At 39.5% G+C, this 16514-nt stretch overlaps 1 protein-coding gene across 1 annotated transcript in view; it reads left to right on the top strand.

Moving 5' to 3' along the window:
• The window catches only part of THSD7A (thrombospondin type 1 domain containing 7A), a 564048-nt gene that overhangs the window by 244186 nt on the left and 303348 nt on the right, over nt 1–16514 (top strand). Inside the window, exons 3-4 of the mRNA XM_033192934.1 lie at nt 9785–10033; nt 12660–12841. Of these exons, the coding sequence (XP_033048825.1) occupies nt 9785–10033; nt 12660–12841 (431 nt within the window). The remainder of the gene's footprint in view (nt 1–9784; nt 10034–12659; nt 12842–16514) is intronic.

The following is a 16514-nucleotide window of genomic DNA, read 5'->3' as shown; positions in this document are numbered from 1 at the left end:
TACACACACACATTACACATATATGCACATACATACGTGTAAATTATATATGTAAACTATATAATCATATAATATCATATTTTTCTTTTTATGCTACTAATTTCTCATATTTAGTACCTGTGTTGAAAATTGTTAACATTTATTAGAAAAGTATGTCTGGTTTGGCTTTTTCATAATTCCTAAGTTCTCCTTTGGACAAGCAGCACATTTGCAAAGTGCATAGATAGTACAAATCCTATGTCTGTGAGACAGTGATACTAGTTGATCACAATATATCAGTAACTTTGGCTTTGGCTAAAAAAGCAATCGCTCTAACAAACTGAGATTTATAGCCAGTTTAAACTGTGAGAAGTAAGGTTAAGAAAATGGGCCTTGCTTTTAGGAAATCCAAGTTCAAATTCCAGTCAACTGCTTACTCTATGTGAACTTGACCAAGTTTTCTAAACTCCCGAAGGCTGCTACCCTATGAAATGGGACTAATAGTGATATCCAGATAAAAAGATTATTGAGGGCATTAAATAAGGTAATGTGAGTTGTTTTAAATTTAGACTCTACCAAACATTCAAATTCTCAAGACTCAGAAGTCTACCATAAGTTACACTGGCATCAGTCTGCTTAGAAGGACACAGAACCGAAACTGGGATTTGTCATTGTTGTAGTATCACACATTGCTCATCTGGTTGGAACTCTCCTAGATATCCATGCAGCACAGATGCAAGATAAGTTCCACATCAGGTAGGTCCAGGAGCTCTCCTAGCTTAAAAACTTTATTTCCCACAAGACCTGTATCTCTCCAAGTAATCCTACAGTCATAGTCTCCAAGGTCTCCACAAGAGACAAGCTCTGTTCTAAGAGTTGTCATATGCAGAGAAGCGCAAAGCTGTGACTGCTTACCAGATATTCACAGAGTCCCCAGTGCAGGTGCAATTTATCTCAGGAGATATTTTATCATAAATAATATAATCTAGTAACAAGTTGGCATTCTTCTTTTATCAGGTTACCAGAGTAACTAACTGGCGGCAGTTAACCAATGGTCATATTCTCTACAAAAAGCTGAGATTGTTAATCCTTTCTCTGCACATACAATATGAGCTTAATAAGTATTAAAAATAGGATAATATATGCATATGAATATAAAAAATAATATTAGGAAGGATAAGAAATGTATCTAAAGGAAATGAAATATGTAGAGTTTTGTAAGAGAGGAGTTACAGAAGGTGTCAGTCATTATTTTGCATGATTTTTATTGATAAACTCATAAGTATAAGAGTGAAATTTTGCTCATCAAAGAGAAAGTCTTGCTTCATGGTTAGCATCAATACATAACATTGAGTAGTAATGGGATTTTGGTCCTCTCTGTTGTAGGAAAAACAGAGCTGACCCACAGAGCCCTTTTACCACCACTCTCAGATCTTCTTCCCAGACCTCTCAACTCAGACAAATTGACTGTGATGCTTTGAGCTGTAATTATCTCCTAGGAATGTAATTTTCTACATATACCAGTAGGATTAAGAAGATTGAATGTGAGTTGTTGCATTAAAATGGGCCAGCATCTCTATGGTTGATTACCACAGTTAAATAAGGCAACTGCATGATGAGACAGAATAATCAGTGCATTTTCCCATTGGACCAGATGGCTTTTCATAGAGAGAGCTGCCTGTGTCTTGTAAATATACACTATTATTATTGAGAATGAGCAAGAGTTAAACTACGAATCAACACAAATCCATCCAATTCCACAAAAACTCTTCAAAGTATATGAAACACCAATCGATGACATCCATACCATCATCTTCATCTTCACATGTAGACATTATAATTTAGAATCCACCATCCCTTTAATTGAAGTACAAGTAGATAAATAAAAATTTGAACATAAATACTGATAAAATAAATATTAAAGGTATATTTAGTGGATATCTCTACAGTTTATAGGTAAATAGATGCATATTATTATTTTTATTTTTTTTTTTTTTTTGAGGCAGAGTCTCGCTCTGTCACCCAGACTGGAGTGCAGTGGCCAGATCTCAGCTCACTGCAAGCTCTGCCTCCCGAGTTTACGCCATTCTCCTGCCTCAGCCTCCCGAGTAGCTGGGACTACAGGCGCCCGCCACCTCGCCTGGCTAGTTTTTGTATTTTTGGTAGAGACGGGGTTTCACCGTGTTAGCCAGGATGGTCTCGATCTCCTGACCTCGTGATCCGCCCGTCTCGGCCTCCCAAAGTGCTGGGATTACAGGCTTGAGCCACCGCGCCCGGCCGATGCATATTATTAATACTTATGTTATATTTAATTAGGAAACCCACATGTATTCTATGTGTCAAAGTTTGAACAGAAAAGTGGATGTACTTAAATAAGCATACATTATAATTAAAAATCACATCTAAAGTTTCAAGTGATATTTAAAATAATGTTAAGGCACATATTAATATTTTTTCTGTTCTAAACAATATGGTATTAAGTTATTATATTAGTCAGGGTTCTCTAGAGGGACAGAACTAATACGCCATACATATGAGTTTATTATTAATTCACATGATCACAAGATCCCACAATAGGCCATCTGCAAGCTGAGGAGTTAGGAGAGCCAGTCCGAGTCCCAAAACTGAAAAACTTGGAGTCTGATGTTCGAGGGTAGGAAGCATCCATCACAAAAGAAAGATGTAGGCTGAGGTTAGGCCAGTCTAGTCTTTTCATGTTTTTCTGATGGCTTTATATTCTAGATTTGCTGGCAGCTGATTAGATGGTGCCCACCCAGATTAAAGGTGGGTCTGGTTTTCCCAGCCCATTGACTCAAATGTTAATCTCCTTTGGCAACACCCCTCACAGATATACCCAGCATCAATACTTTGCATCCTTCAATCCAATCAAGTTGACACTCAGTATTAACCATCATAGATCCACCCCTTATCAGCTTGAACCCATACACATCTCCTGAGATGATACATAATCTTAAAATAAAGGCAGTAGTAAGGTCATAATTATGCCTAACATAATACAACTATCCTTCGTACAACCGGAAACACAACAATCCCCAAACTAAATACTATTACATAAAGTTAACAATACTTAAATACTGACATGAAGTCAGTAAATCTATGTCACATGATAAAGGAAAAAGGAAATAAAATGAAGATATTTTCTTAGTGCAAGTGTGTACACAAACAAACATGCTTTTAACAAAAGAAGGAGGAAATACTGATGACAATTACAGTCTTCTTTTCTGCAGCTGGTCACGTGATTATAGCTGATATTGATGACTCCCTTCTTCTACTATCCATTCAGTATTCCCTTTGCCTTCAGCAAGCATCTCAGGAGGCTGTGTTTTTTTTCCTGGTGGAGTGACCCAAACTTTCATTTCTGAAGAGTCTGGGCCAGTTATACTCCTGCCTGGATTGGGCTGTTGTAATTTCCCTTTGACCTTAATCACAGGGCATGGTAATACTAAGAGTTGCCTTAATTGATCTCCTGTATTCCATGTATATTTTTCCTTATCTTATCCACTTTCCTTCACATTGACCTTAATCACAGGACATGGCAATATTAAGAGACACCCTAATGGATCACCTGTGTTCCATGCATACTTTTCCTTACCTCTGTTATGTAGTAGTAAACTGATTTCATCTTGTTAGTCTGGGTCAATCACCCCAGCCAACACTGTAACTCCCTTCTTAGCCTGTTGAGTTAAAGGTAGAAGGAGCCCAAAGTTCCAGGTAGCAACCTTAACTTCCATTAAACTTCCAGTTTAATGGAATCATTGATGTGTCTCCTGGTGCCAGCATTCCTCTCTCTGGAACTGAGACCTCTAGGCCAACAGAGCGTAATGTTGTGGGAACAGGAAGCACAAATTTTGCCAGTGGATCACTAGGGATGATGGTGAGTGGAGCCACTTCCACATCCATCCCTTGATTCCTGGACCCATATATTCTGGCTATGAGAGAAACAGTACAATATACTGGATGCTGATTCAGAGCATACACAGCCTTCTGGAGAACTTTGCCCCAGCCCTGCAAACTATTGTTACCTAGTTTACATTGTAATTGTGACTTCAAAAGGCCATTCCTCCACTTTATCAATCCAGCTGCTTCAGGATGATGGGGAACATGGTAAGGCCAGTGAATTCCATGAGCATGAGCCCACCGTCACACTTCTTTAGCTGTGAAGTGAGTGCCTTAGTCAGAGGCAATGCTATGTGGAATACCATGATGGTGAATAAGACATTCCGTGAGTCCACTGATGGTAGTCTTGGCAGAAGCATTGCATGCAGGATGGGCAAACCCATATCAGGAGTAAGTGTCTATTCCAGTGAGGACAAACCTCTGCCCTTTCCATGATGGAAGAGGTCCAATGTAATCAACCTGCCACCAGGTAGCTGGCTGATCACCCTGAGGAATGGTGCCATAGCCGGGCGCGGTGGCTCAAGCCTGTAATCCCAGCACTTTGGGAGGCCGAGACGGGCGGATCACGAGGTCAGGAGATCGAGACCATCCTGGCTAACACGGTGAAACCCCGTCTCTACTAAAAATTACAAAAAACTAGCCGGGCGAGGTGGCGGACACCTGTAATCCCAGCTACTCGGGAGGCTGAGGCAGGAGAATGGCGTAAACCCGGGAGGCGGAGCTTGCAGTGAGCTGAGAGCCAGCCACTGCAGTCCAGCCTGGGCGACAGAGCGAGACTCTGTCTCAAAAAAAAAAAAAAAAAAAAAAGGAATGGTGCCATATCAAGGGCTCAGTGTTGGTGTCTGCTGCTGGCAAATTGGGCACTCAGCAGTGGCCATAGCCAGGTCAGCCTTGGTGAGTGGAAGTCCATGTTGCTGAGCCCATACATAACCTCCATCCCTGCCACTATGGCCACTTTGTTCATGCGCCCATTGGGTGATGACAGGGGTGGCTGGGGAAAGAAGCTGAGTGGTGTCCACAGAATGTGTCATGCTATCCACTTGATTACTAAAATCCTCCTCTGCCAAGGTCACTCATTGGTGAGCACTCACATGGAATACAAATATCTTCACAGTTGTTGACCACTCAGAGAGTTTCTTCTATATATCTCTTCCCCAAATTTCTTTGTCACCAGTTTTCCAATCATGCTTCTTCCAAGTCCCTGACCATCCAGCCAAACCATTGGCTACAGTCAATGAATCAGTATATAATCACACATCAGGCCATTTCTCCTCCCATGCAAAGTGCACCACCAGGTGCACTGCTCAAAATTCTGCTCACTGGTAAGATTTCCCTTCACTGCTGTCCTTCAGGGCTGTCCTAGAAAGGGGCTATAGTGCTGCAGCTGTCCACTTTCAGGTAGTGCCTTCATATCATACAGAACCACCTGTGAACCAGGCCCTAGTCTTCTCTTCCTCTGTCAAATGATCATAGGGAACTCCCCATGAGGCGATAGGTACAGGCTGGGGGAGAGAAGACAGGATGGCAGGAGTGGAGACCATGGGCGTTTGAGCCACTTCCTCATGTAGCTTACTTGTGCCTTCAGGGACCTGCTCTAGCCTGATCACATATATACCACTTCCATTTGATGATGGCATGCTGCTGTGTATGATCCATTTTATGGCTAGATTGGTCAGAAAGCACCCAGTTCATGACAGACAGTTCAGGTCACGTGGCGACTTGATGACCTATAATCAAATGTTCAATTTCCACCAAAGTTCAGTAACAGGCCAAGAGCTATCTCTCAAAAGGAGAGTAATTATCTGTAGAAGATGGCAGGGTCTTGCTCCAAAATCCTAGAGGCCTCTAATGTGATTCACCTATGGGGGCCTGCCAAAGGCTCCAAACAGCATGCCTATATGCAACTGACACCTCAAGCACCATTGGATATGGGGCGTCATATGGTCCAAGTGGCAGAGCAGCTTGCACAGCAGCCTGGACCCGTTGTAGAGCCTTCTCCTGTTCTGGACCACACTCAAAACTGGCAGTCTTTCAGGTCATTCGGCATGTGGGCCAGACTAACACACCAATTGAGGAATGTGTTACCTCCAAAATCCAAATAAGCCCACTAGTCATTGTGCCTCTTTCTTGGTTGTAGAAGGAGCCAAATGCAGCAACTTATCCTTCACCTTAGAAGGAATAGCTTGACAGGCCCCACACCACTGGACCCGTAGAAATTTTACTGAGGTAGAAGGTCCCTGAATTTTAGTCGAATTTATTTCCCATCCTCTAGCATGCAAATGTCTCACCAATAAGTCCAGTGTGTTTGCTACTTCTAAATCTAGGTCTTGCTGGATCTAATCAGTATAATGTCATCAATGTAATGGACCAGTGTGATACTCTGTGGAAGTGAAAAGCAATCAAGGTCCCTCTGAGTAAGATTATGACACAAAGCCAGAGAGTTGATATACCCCTGAGGTAGGACAGTAAAGGTATACTGCTGGCCCTGCCAGATGAAGGCAAATTGCTTCTGATAGGTCTTACGAACAGGAATGGAGATAAAGGCATTTGCCAAGTCAATGGCTGTATACCAGGTACCAGGAGATGTGTTAATTTGATCAAGCAATAAAGCCACATCTGGTATAACAGCTGCAATTGGAGTTGCCCCTTGATTAACCTTACATTAATCCACTGTCATTCTCCAAGATCCATCTGTCTTCTGCATAGGCCAAATAGAGTCAAAAGGGGATGTGGTGGGAATCACCACCCCTGCGTCTTTCAAGTCCTTAATGGTGACACTAATCTCCTCAATCCCTCCAGCGATGCAATATTGTTTTTGATTTACTATTTTTCTAGGTAGAGGCAGCTCTAATGACTTCCATTTGGCCTTTCCCACCATAATATCCTTTACCCTACCAGTCAGGGAGCCAATGTGGGGATTCTGCCCACTGCTAAGTATGTCTATGCCAATTATGCATTCTGGCACTGGGGAAATGACCACAGGATGAATCCCAGGAACCACTGGACCCACTGTAAGTTGGACATGAGCTAAAACTCCATTAATTACCTGACCTCAATAACTGCAGGACCACAATGACATTTTGGCTCCCCTTGTATCAATGTCAGCTCAGAGCCAGTGTCCAGTAGTCCCCAAAATGTCTGATCATTTCCCTTTTCCCAATGCACAGTTACCCAGATAAAAGGCCAGAGGTTTTCTTAGGGAAGGATGGAAGAAAGATTAACAACATAAATTGTACATAATGTAGTGGTGTTCTTCCCCAGGGGGATCTGGCCTCCCTTTTATTCAAGAGGTTCTGAGTCTGTAAACTGGCTCAAATCTGGAAATTGATTGAGGGGCCATGATTCTGTTTTTATAATTCAAATGTATTTTGTCCATTTGACCTAGAAGTTTTCTGCTTATATAAATTAAGTAGGAATACAGTAGGCTTCCTATCAGTTGCACTTCTAGGAACACTATGATTAATTAACCAATGCCAGAGGTCTACATGAGTCAGACTATTGTGATTGCTGCTTTGCCTCTGCTGTCCATTACGATAGCTGTGCCCACCTTGCCTTTGATGGTTGAGTGCCACCACTTGGCCCATACCACCTCAGGATCCAATTATTCCCATTGTATTTAAGTTTTGTAGTTGAGTGATTGTGGGTTCCACTGTTAGATCTGACATACAGAGAAGAGCAATTACAGGGCTTTTCAAAGATGCAGGTGCTGCCCTCACAAATCTATTTTGCAAGGCATTGGTCAAGGGTATATCTTCTAGACCTCCCAGCTGGGATGAGTAGGTCTAAAGTGACTAATCCACTCCACCATCCTAATCTCCCTAAGCCTTTGGATCCCTTCCTCTACATTAAACCAAGGGAGATCAGGCCTTTCCAGCTCGCTCACAGTGGGCATCTTGAATCCATATTTTAGCTAGCCAAGCAAATAAACCATTAGAACTTTTTTTAACTCCCCGAGCTACAACATTAAATGCAGAGTCCCTAATTAGTGGGCCCAAATCAATAAATTCAGCCTGACCCAACTCTATCTTCCTTCCACCATTATCCCACACTCTTAATATCCACTCCCATGCCTGTTCTCCAGATTTCTGTTTATATTAATTAGAGAATTCAAGCAGTTCTTCTCAAGTGTAGCACACCTCGTCATGGGTCATACTCAACCTTACCTCTAGGGGCCTGCCAGGACTTTAGTTATAGGTGTAGAAGCAAACAGGCGTGTTGGGAGTGGCTCCTGAGGAGAATCAACATGATCTTGCCTGGCAACTGCCTCAGGGGAGGCCATCACCATTGCCTCAGGCAGTGCAGGGTTTATCTCCTCAGACAAAGGTGGAAAGGCTGATGGCAGCATGGGTTGGAGAAGGGATGTTGCCAATACTGGGGATAGAGAAGTTGTTTCTTCCGGCAAAAAAAGTTTCATCAGAGTTTACAAACTCAGTGTCCCCAGTTTCATCAGGGCCCTCCCACAGGTCCCCATTCCAAGTTGCAGGGTCCTATTATTTTCCAATCAATGCCCTCACTTTAACAGTAGACACCTGGTGAGGCTTTGAATACACCTTTCCTTGCAGGTGACCCATTCGCATGATAAGAGCTTGTGTCTGTATTGCCACAAATTCAGCTCTTTTTCAACAGAAGATAAGTCTCTCAGAACAATCTTAGTAGATTTGAAGCTCAGTATCTGCTTCTGAAGCTAGGAGTTAGAATTCCTGAGTTCATCATTTTCTTTCATCACTTTTCCACTGAACTTAGGAGCAATGAACTAACTTCATTATGTTTCTTGGCTCTCCATTTATGGTCAAAGGTATTATGTATAGAGTCACTAAACTCCTTGCCTCTCATGATTGATGAAACAGGAGCATCAAATGCATTTATTTTGCATAACTTCCTAAACAGTTCATGCCAAGGACTATGAGTGTTCTCTATACTATTAGAAGTAGAGTCCTTAGCATTTTGGGGTTTAATATTAAGCAACCAACTCCAGAAACCCCCAAACCAATGAAAGAACTCATCCTTAATATTCTATCCCTCTAGAACCACTCCTGGTACCAAAATCTATATTAGTCAGGTTTCACTAGAGGGACAGAACTAACAAGATAGATTATATATATAAAGTGTAGTTTATTAAGTATTATCTCACATGATCACAAAGTCCCACAATAGGCCGTCTGCAAGCTGAGGAGCAAGGAGAGACAGTCTCAATTCCAAAACTGAAGAATTTGGAGTCTGATGTTTGAGAGCAGGAAGCATCTAGCACTGGAGAAAGACGTAGGCTGAGAGGTTAGGCCAGTGTAGTCTTTTCACGTTTATCTGATTGCTTTATATTCTAGCCACACTGGCAGCTGATTCAATGGTGCCCACTCAGATTAAGAGTGGGTCTGCCTTTCCCAGCCAGTGACTCAAATGTTACTCTCCTTTGGCAACACCCTCACAGACATGTCCAGGATGAATACTTTGCATCCTTCAATCCAGTCAAGTTGACACTCAGTATTAATCATCACAGTTATCCAGGCATATTTACTTGATTCCCTAAACAGAATGGAAATTAGCATATGTTAACAGTTCTTGGTTTCTCATTTTCTAAATTAAAACAAGTCTGGAATGAGTAAAATGAACAGTATGGTAAACTTAGCTTTAGCTAATTTTACTTAATTATCTTTATTTTCTATTTCCTATGAATGGTTTAACAACTCTTAGAAAACAGAAGAATATGCAAATGTTAGCTTTGAGTCTAACTGCTTTTCCACATCGTAAAGGTTGATGTATTTTCAATGAAATTGGAATCACACCTCCAAGTAGAAATAAAAATGCCCAACTTGATTCACTCTTGAGTGTAGAAGACAAAGTTCATAACTGCCTGTGAGTCTGTAATGAGAATATCAATGCTTTTTTACAGCTTTTGCCAGCAAGAGAAGCTTCCAATGACCTTCCAGTCCTGTGTGATCACCAAAGAGTGCCAGGTTTCTGAGTGGTCAGAGTGGAGCCCCTGCTCAAAAACATGCCACGACATGGTGTCCCCTGCAGGCACTCGTGTAAGAACACGAACCATCAGGCAGTTTCCCATTAGCAGTGAAAAGGAGTGTCCAGAACTAGAGGAAAAAGAACCCTGTTTGTCTCAAGGAGATGGAGTTGCCCCCTGTGCCACGTGAGTAAATAAAGAAGGGTATAGTGTCTGCCCAAACTACATTTGCTCAGCTCTTTGATTTTGACTGAACAGTATTCTGAGCAACAGTAATTTTTACACACACAAAAATATATCTTTACAAACAGTATGCTTAAAAAAACTGGTTTTACAGAATAAAAGTGTCTCTGACAAACTAAATCTCCATGAAATTTTTAGCACCAATTCTATGTTTATGTATTTTTTATAATAGGAGTTGCCAAAATTTTTCTGTAAAGGGGTAGATAGTTAAAACATTAAGCTTTGCTGGCCACACATGTCTCTATTGCAATGACTCAACACTGGTATTGGAGCTAGAGGTAATATGTAAACAACTGAGTGTGGCTGTGTTCCATTAAAATTTTATTTAGATATATTAAAAAAAGTGGCATGTTGATTTGATCATGGGCCACAGTTTGTCAACCTCCATTCCACAAGGTAAAATAAATTTTCTAAATATAGATTATCATTAACTATTAAAATTCAGTACTTTGTATAACAAATCCTATTCAATAGAGTAAAATACTACATCAAAATAATGAGACTTTAAGTTCCATAAGGACAAAGACTGTGCTTACTAATATTGGGAAAGGGGTTGGGTTTTTTGCTTGTTTGCCTTTTTGTTTAATTACTAGCATATATCACAGTACCTGGTACAAAATAAGTGTTCAATAAATATTCGTTGAATTCAGATTAAATAAGACTCATTCTGAAACATTTGGCAGTATGACAGTATTAAATTATAATTTCCAAGTTATTATTATGAATTATTTTGGTAATAGCAATATTTCAGCTTAATCTGTATATAGGATATTTATAAAGCAACTTATGTTAGTTTTTCAATAGAGATGTGTGAACTTCATTGAGAGCATCTCTGGATTATTCCAAACATTTAAAGAACATGCATATAGCTAGATCTTTATGAACCAGTGGGGAGGCAAATTACTGCTACTACTATTCCTATAACAACAAAAAAGTAATGTTTTATACCAGATATATAATTGTGCAGCACTTTGGACTCATCCATTGTGCTCTAATGTAAAAAGTGACTGAAACCTCCACAGAGAATTTCCTCCCCAATATCTCTGCCTATCTCACTGATTGTTCTGGTTCCTTTCCACATAATAGGCTCAAGGAAGTTGCCAGGATTTCCTGTGTTTTCTCTCCTATGAGTTTCTTCTATTTTTGTTGCAAGCTAGGTGCTTTATTCTTTTTCTTCTCAGATATTCAAACACAATTAACAAAATAAATAATAAATATATATTCTTCAGTATCTTTCTCCATGCCCTTTTTTTGGGGTAACATTTTTCACAAAATGTGTAACCAATTTACATTATTGAAGGACTATTCCTCTCATTGGACTTTTTGGCGGGACCTAAATCGGAACTTCAGTTTATTTAAAATGATTATTGCAACTCCCTTAAAAAAATGATATATTTGGTTTTGCTTCCTTCCCCTTCAATCCCCAAACCAGGCATCAATTATCTGTGTTTCTAGAATTGACCTGAGTGCTGCCCTTCCTTTATAAATTAATGTCAGGTGTTATTTCTTCATGACCCAGTCCCACAATTCATTAAGCAACAAATATCCACTTATAAAATTTAAAAACAGGCATGAAGTTCATCTTTACTGTCACAAAACCTTACCATTGACAGAGTGAAGAATCTAGATTAGACATCTGAGGGCCGTTTAACCTTCTGCCTGATTCAGATGAATATTAGCACATCCATTTGCACCTATGTTGGCTGTTCATCTGATTACTAAGGAAGCATCTTGGTTAAAGTGACACAAAGTGCTACATGAGTCATTTTCTTTGTGCTTTTAGAATATCCATTTTCCTTGAGGTGGAGAAATGCCATCACTTCCTATCTTCGGTGGCGTCGAGAAATGTTTCCCTAGCTATCTCCTTCAATCATATGTTGGACTGACAATCCCCTGACATTTCTCTCACATCATAATCTTGATTGGAGCTTTAATTGAGCATCAAAGATCTTCTTTCCTGTGCTCCACTGATGAGAAGTGCCAGCTCTTTTCATCATGCATCAGCACTCATTAGGAATGCTCAGTGCCCCCCCCCAGAAAAGAATCTTACTCTTGACAATAAAGAGAAAACTCTGATTTATTCTCTTATAATTTTTAACCCTAATACACAATACACAATTATAATTTTGCTATACTGTGCAGTTTTCATTTATTTTTTAAAAGGCAAAGCAAATGTTTTGGTTCATCATCACTCAGAACGTTTCCCATTTTCATATTCAATCCTCCTTTGTTTATAGGCAGCAAGAAAGGGCAAGCCTGGGTTCAGCTTAATTGAACATAAAATTTCATGTTTTCAGCAGTATGCTCCATTTTCATAAAATATTTATAAGTAACTTCCAGTAATTGCAATTAAAACAGGATCACCCTAAATTTAACCCCTCATTAAATGGAGCACTGCAGAGCATAAAGAAGGAGTTGAAACTAAATATGCACCATAGATGTAGTCTACCATGGATTCGCTAGGAAAATGCTTTTGAGACTAATTTTCATTAAAAGAAAGTATGACAGGAGTAGAGAAACGTGTCATTCAGTAATTATGGTTGCTGCTGCTGGTGTTTTCTTTATTTAGGTATGGCTGGAGAACTACGGAGTGGACTGAGTGCCGTGTGGACCCTTTGCTCAGTCAACAGGACAAGAGACGCGGCAACCAGACGGCCCTCTGTGGCGGGGGCATCCAGACCCGAGAGGTGTACTGCGTGCAGGCTAATGAAAACCTCCTCTCACAGTTAAATACCCACAAGAACAAAGAAGGTAACCTTTGCTTTCTTCTCAAGAATTCACTTATGCAGACTGACTGAGCATGTGATGGCTCTGAAGGGGTATATACACAGCCATCCGGGGCATGAGAGCTGCATTTCTGTTCGCATTGTGGTTGGTATTCACTATGGTAAACAGGTAATCCACATTATGGTTGTAAAAATATTTAGTACAACTCCATCTTTGATCAGTTCTGGTTTACTGACAAATTTCTTTAAAATTTTGACTTAAAGGCCTTCTTGACTCAACCTCTGCATCAAACTTTAGAAACAATAATTTAAAACTGGAATAAAAATTTATTTGTAAATATACACAGATCATGCAAATATATATTCTAAATTCCAAAATTATATAAGAAATAAAACTTGCTTGTCAAAAAAAAATCTTATTTGGAAAAAATGTGGTTAAAAATAAGTTAATTATGATACTGAATAAAATTGTCAATTTCAATTTAAATAAGTACAGAATAGAAATTACAGTAAAAGAAATCTTTAACCTAAAGGCACTTTTTAAAACTCTTCAATTGTTTGGCAGATACATCTTTTTTTTTTTTTTTTTTTTTTTTTTTTGAGATGGAGTCTCGCTCTGCCGCCCGAGCTGGAGTGCAGTGGCAGGATCTCAGCTCACTTCAGCTCACTGCAAGCTCCGCCTCCCGGGTTCACGCCATTCTCCTGCCTCAGCCTCCCGAGTAGCTGGGACTACAGGTGCCCGCCACCACGCCCGGCTAGTTTTTTGTATTTTTTAGTAGAGACGGGGTTTCACCATGTTAGCCAGGATAGTCTCGATCTCCTGACCTCGTGATCCACCCGTCTCGGCCTCCCAAAGTGCTGGGAGTACAGGCTTGAGCCACCGCGCCCGGCCTGCATCTTTTTTTTTAAATTATATGTGTTTCAGGACCAGATGTATTAAGTGTACAAAAGAATAAGTGAATCTAATATGGCCCAAGCTAAAACTATATATTTTAGATATTAATTAATATGACTCTAAAATTATCATAATTATTGGATCAAGTGTATATTGAATGAGTAGATCTTAAGTTCACACACAAATATGAACATTTTTAAGCAGTACTGTCAGCAGTCTTTATCCTCCTGTCTGAGGAATAGCAGGACTTCTTTCACTGGCACATTGAACGTATATCAACATATACAATTTGTTTAAGAGAATGAGGATAGAAATACCAATACAGATTGCATGTCATGGAAGTCCTCAAAGTCATCAGGAGAGCATGTAGACAAACAAGTAATTAAAATGCCATATGTATGCCATACAACCAAGATTCAGAATGAGCATAAGGGAGTAGTAGAAACAGAGCCCTTTGTGGAGGGAGTGGCACTTGAGCTGAATGATGACAGAGACACTACTTACAGGGAAGCATGGTAAGAGTGCAAGAGGGAGTTCCCTTCAGGCAAGGGAACAATGTGTATTAAAGCACAATGCTAAAGAAAAACAAAAAGGACAAATCTCACCAATAAAGATGAGCGTGTTGTATTTGGCGGGTTGTGGAGAGGGGCGGGGAGGAGAGGAGACGAGAGGACAGGGTTGAATTTCCTAGAAAATACCTTGGTAGAAAAAGAACAAGGATAAAGGCCCTCTTTGATACCACCAAATGAAATACCAAAAAAGGCTAATATTTTGGGAAGGAATATGAGCAAAAATGATCAGAAAATATGGTAAAGAACCAAGAGAAATGAATGTTTTAAAAACCAAAGAAGAGATGGCTTCTCTGCCCCTCCCAAAAAGGACTGACACCAGTGACCAGTAATTCATGGAAGATAAAAACTGAAGTTTTGCAGTTGCAACTTTCAAAATTTAATTGTTCTGTATCCACTAACTTTACACAGCATGTCAACACATTTAGGAGTCTAGCCGAGGGATACATTTTACTACTAATGTATCTTGAGGTTATAAGAAGTAGCATAAAACATGTAATGTTAGTACATTAATATTTTAATATTTTCTTAGCCACTTTAATGGCTGCATTTTAACACTCTTAAGTAGATTTATTATAGCAGTCTTTCCAGGGTAGTATAATTTCATTGCTAGAGGTAGATCAGATTTTAGTTTTGGAATGTCAAGTATGTCCTGTAGGTTATTACTTTCCAGAGATCCTTCAGAATTCTAAATTGCAACTGGGTATTTTTTTAAAGCATTTTCTTTTAGAGCTCCCCCTGACCACTGCTAAACCACTGCAGACACCAAAAAAGTCACAGATAAAGAAGGAAAACTGAAAGAATATCATTATTAAGATGTAGTTGTTAGACTAAAGCAAATGCCAAAGCAAAGGTCAATAGATATGGAAGTAATTAATTCACCTAAAATTAATATTTATCATGTAAATATGTAACATGAATAATTTAGGAATGTGTGTCCTTTCATATCATATACCAAGAATACTAATGAACTTCTTAAAGTCTTTGCAGAAACAGTTGATTCTCCCTAAAAATGTAGCATTTATTCCACCAAATTTAGACTCTGTTAGTTTCTCTCTGGGAGCGCTTAACATTTCTCAATAGGAAACATATTCAGTATACTGGTATCCCAGGTGTGACATGCGAAGTCTATAAATATGTGTGAATGGAGAACAATTAGACTGTGGGCTTGAAGATTATTCACACTCTATGTTCAGTCATGTTCATATGAAAGAATGAAAGCTTATCTTACAAAAGAGAGAAATCCCTCAAAACAACTCCCCCAGCTAATAAGAAGACACTCATTTCAAGAATCCAAGACTGTGTAACCATGAACAACCTGTACTACGAACAACTCAGTTTTACTTAAAGAACAATCTACACTGTTTGCAGATTCACACCCTGTGTTCTCTAGATGACTTGTTTTCACATATAACCAAGATGTGAAAAAGACCCTAACATAAAATAAAATACTTTAACTCAAAAATAAAATTTCTTAGTACAAAAAATACTGAAAGCAAGTGATATGAAATTTATGTAAACTTCCTTTATTAACTTGGTGCATTATATTACAGAGGGGAATGGTAATGACTACCTTAGCACAAAGGCAGGAAGCATTAATGACTTTACTCATTGGTATATTCCCTACTACTAAGTGACCCACACCATAAGGGACAGAAAAATTCTTATCCTTGGAGTTAATATATTTAATTTCCAAAATAATAAAATGTATCATATTAAAGTACTCACAAGGTCTTTAGTATAATATTCACAATTTGGTATGCTGTTTGTGTCAGTGGAATTATATCATCAGAACATATCCTAAATTGGAGATAGCACCTGTAAACAATAGGAAAAAATATATCTAACCGATATTAGACAATGTCTATATTTTATTATTGGCACTGCTCTTAGCTGTAGGTAACCCTCCCAATCCTGACAACTATTCCCCCACAATATTCAGGTGAGCAGAATTTCTACTATATCATTTCCATAGAAGAAAGGCTCCACGAGTTCCCTACTGAGAATGTCAGTAGTAAAACCCTTGACAGTTTTTGTTCAGCCAACTGATCAGATTTCCAGTAGGCTATGAAGAATGTCCAGCTTATGCTGGCGTGAAATCTACCCTTATCAGAACATGACAGGAAGAGGTCTTGCCTGTGGGGAGGTTTTCTGCATGAGTCCTAGAAAGCTGATGAACATGTTGCTGATCGTTGGATGTGTGAAAGTAAATTCATTCTTTTTAGAGTTCAAAG

This window comes from Trachypithecus francoisi, unplaced genomic scaffold, assembly GCF_009764315.1.
Source record: "Trachypithecus francoisi isolate TF-2019V2 unplaced genomic scaffold, Tfra_2.0 Lachesis_group4, whole genome shotgun sequence".
Lineage (NCBI taxonomy): Eukaryota > Metazoa > Chordata > Mammalia > Primates > Cercopithecidae > Trachypithecus > Trachypithecus francoisi.
This window is presented reverse-complemented; position numbering and strand designations above follow the sequence as displayed.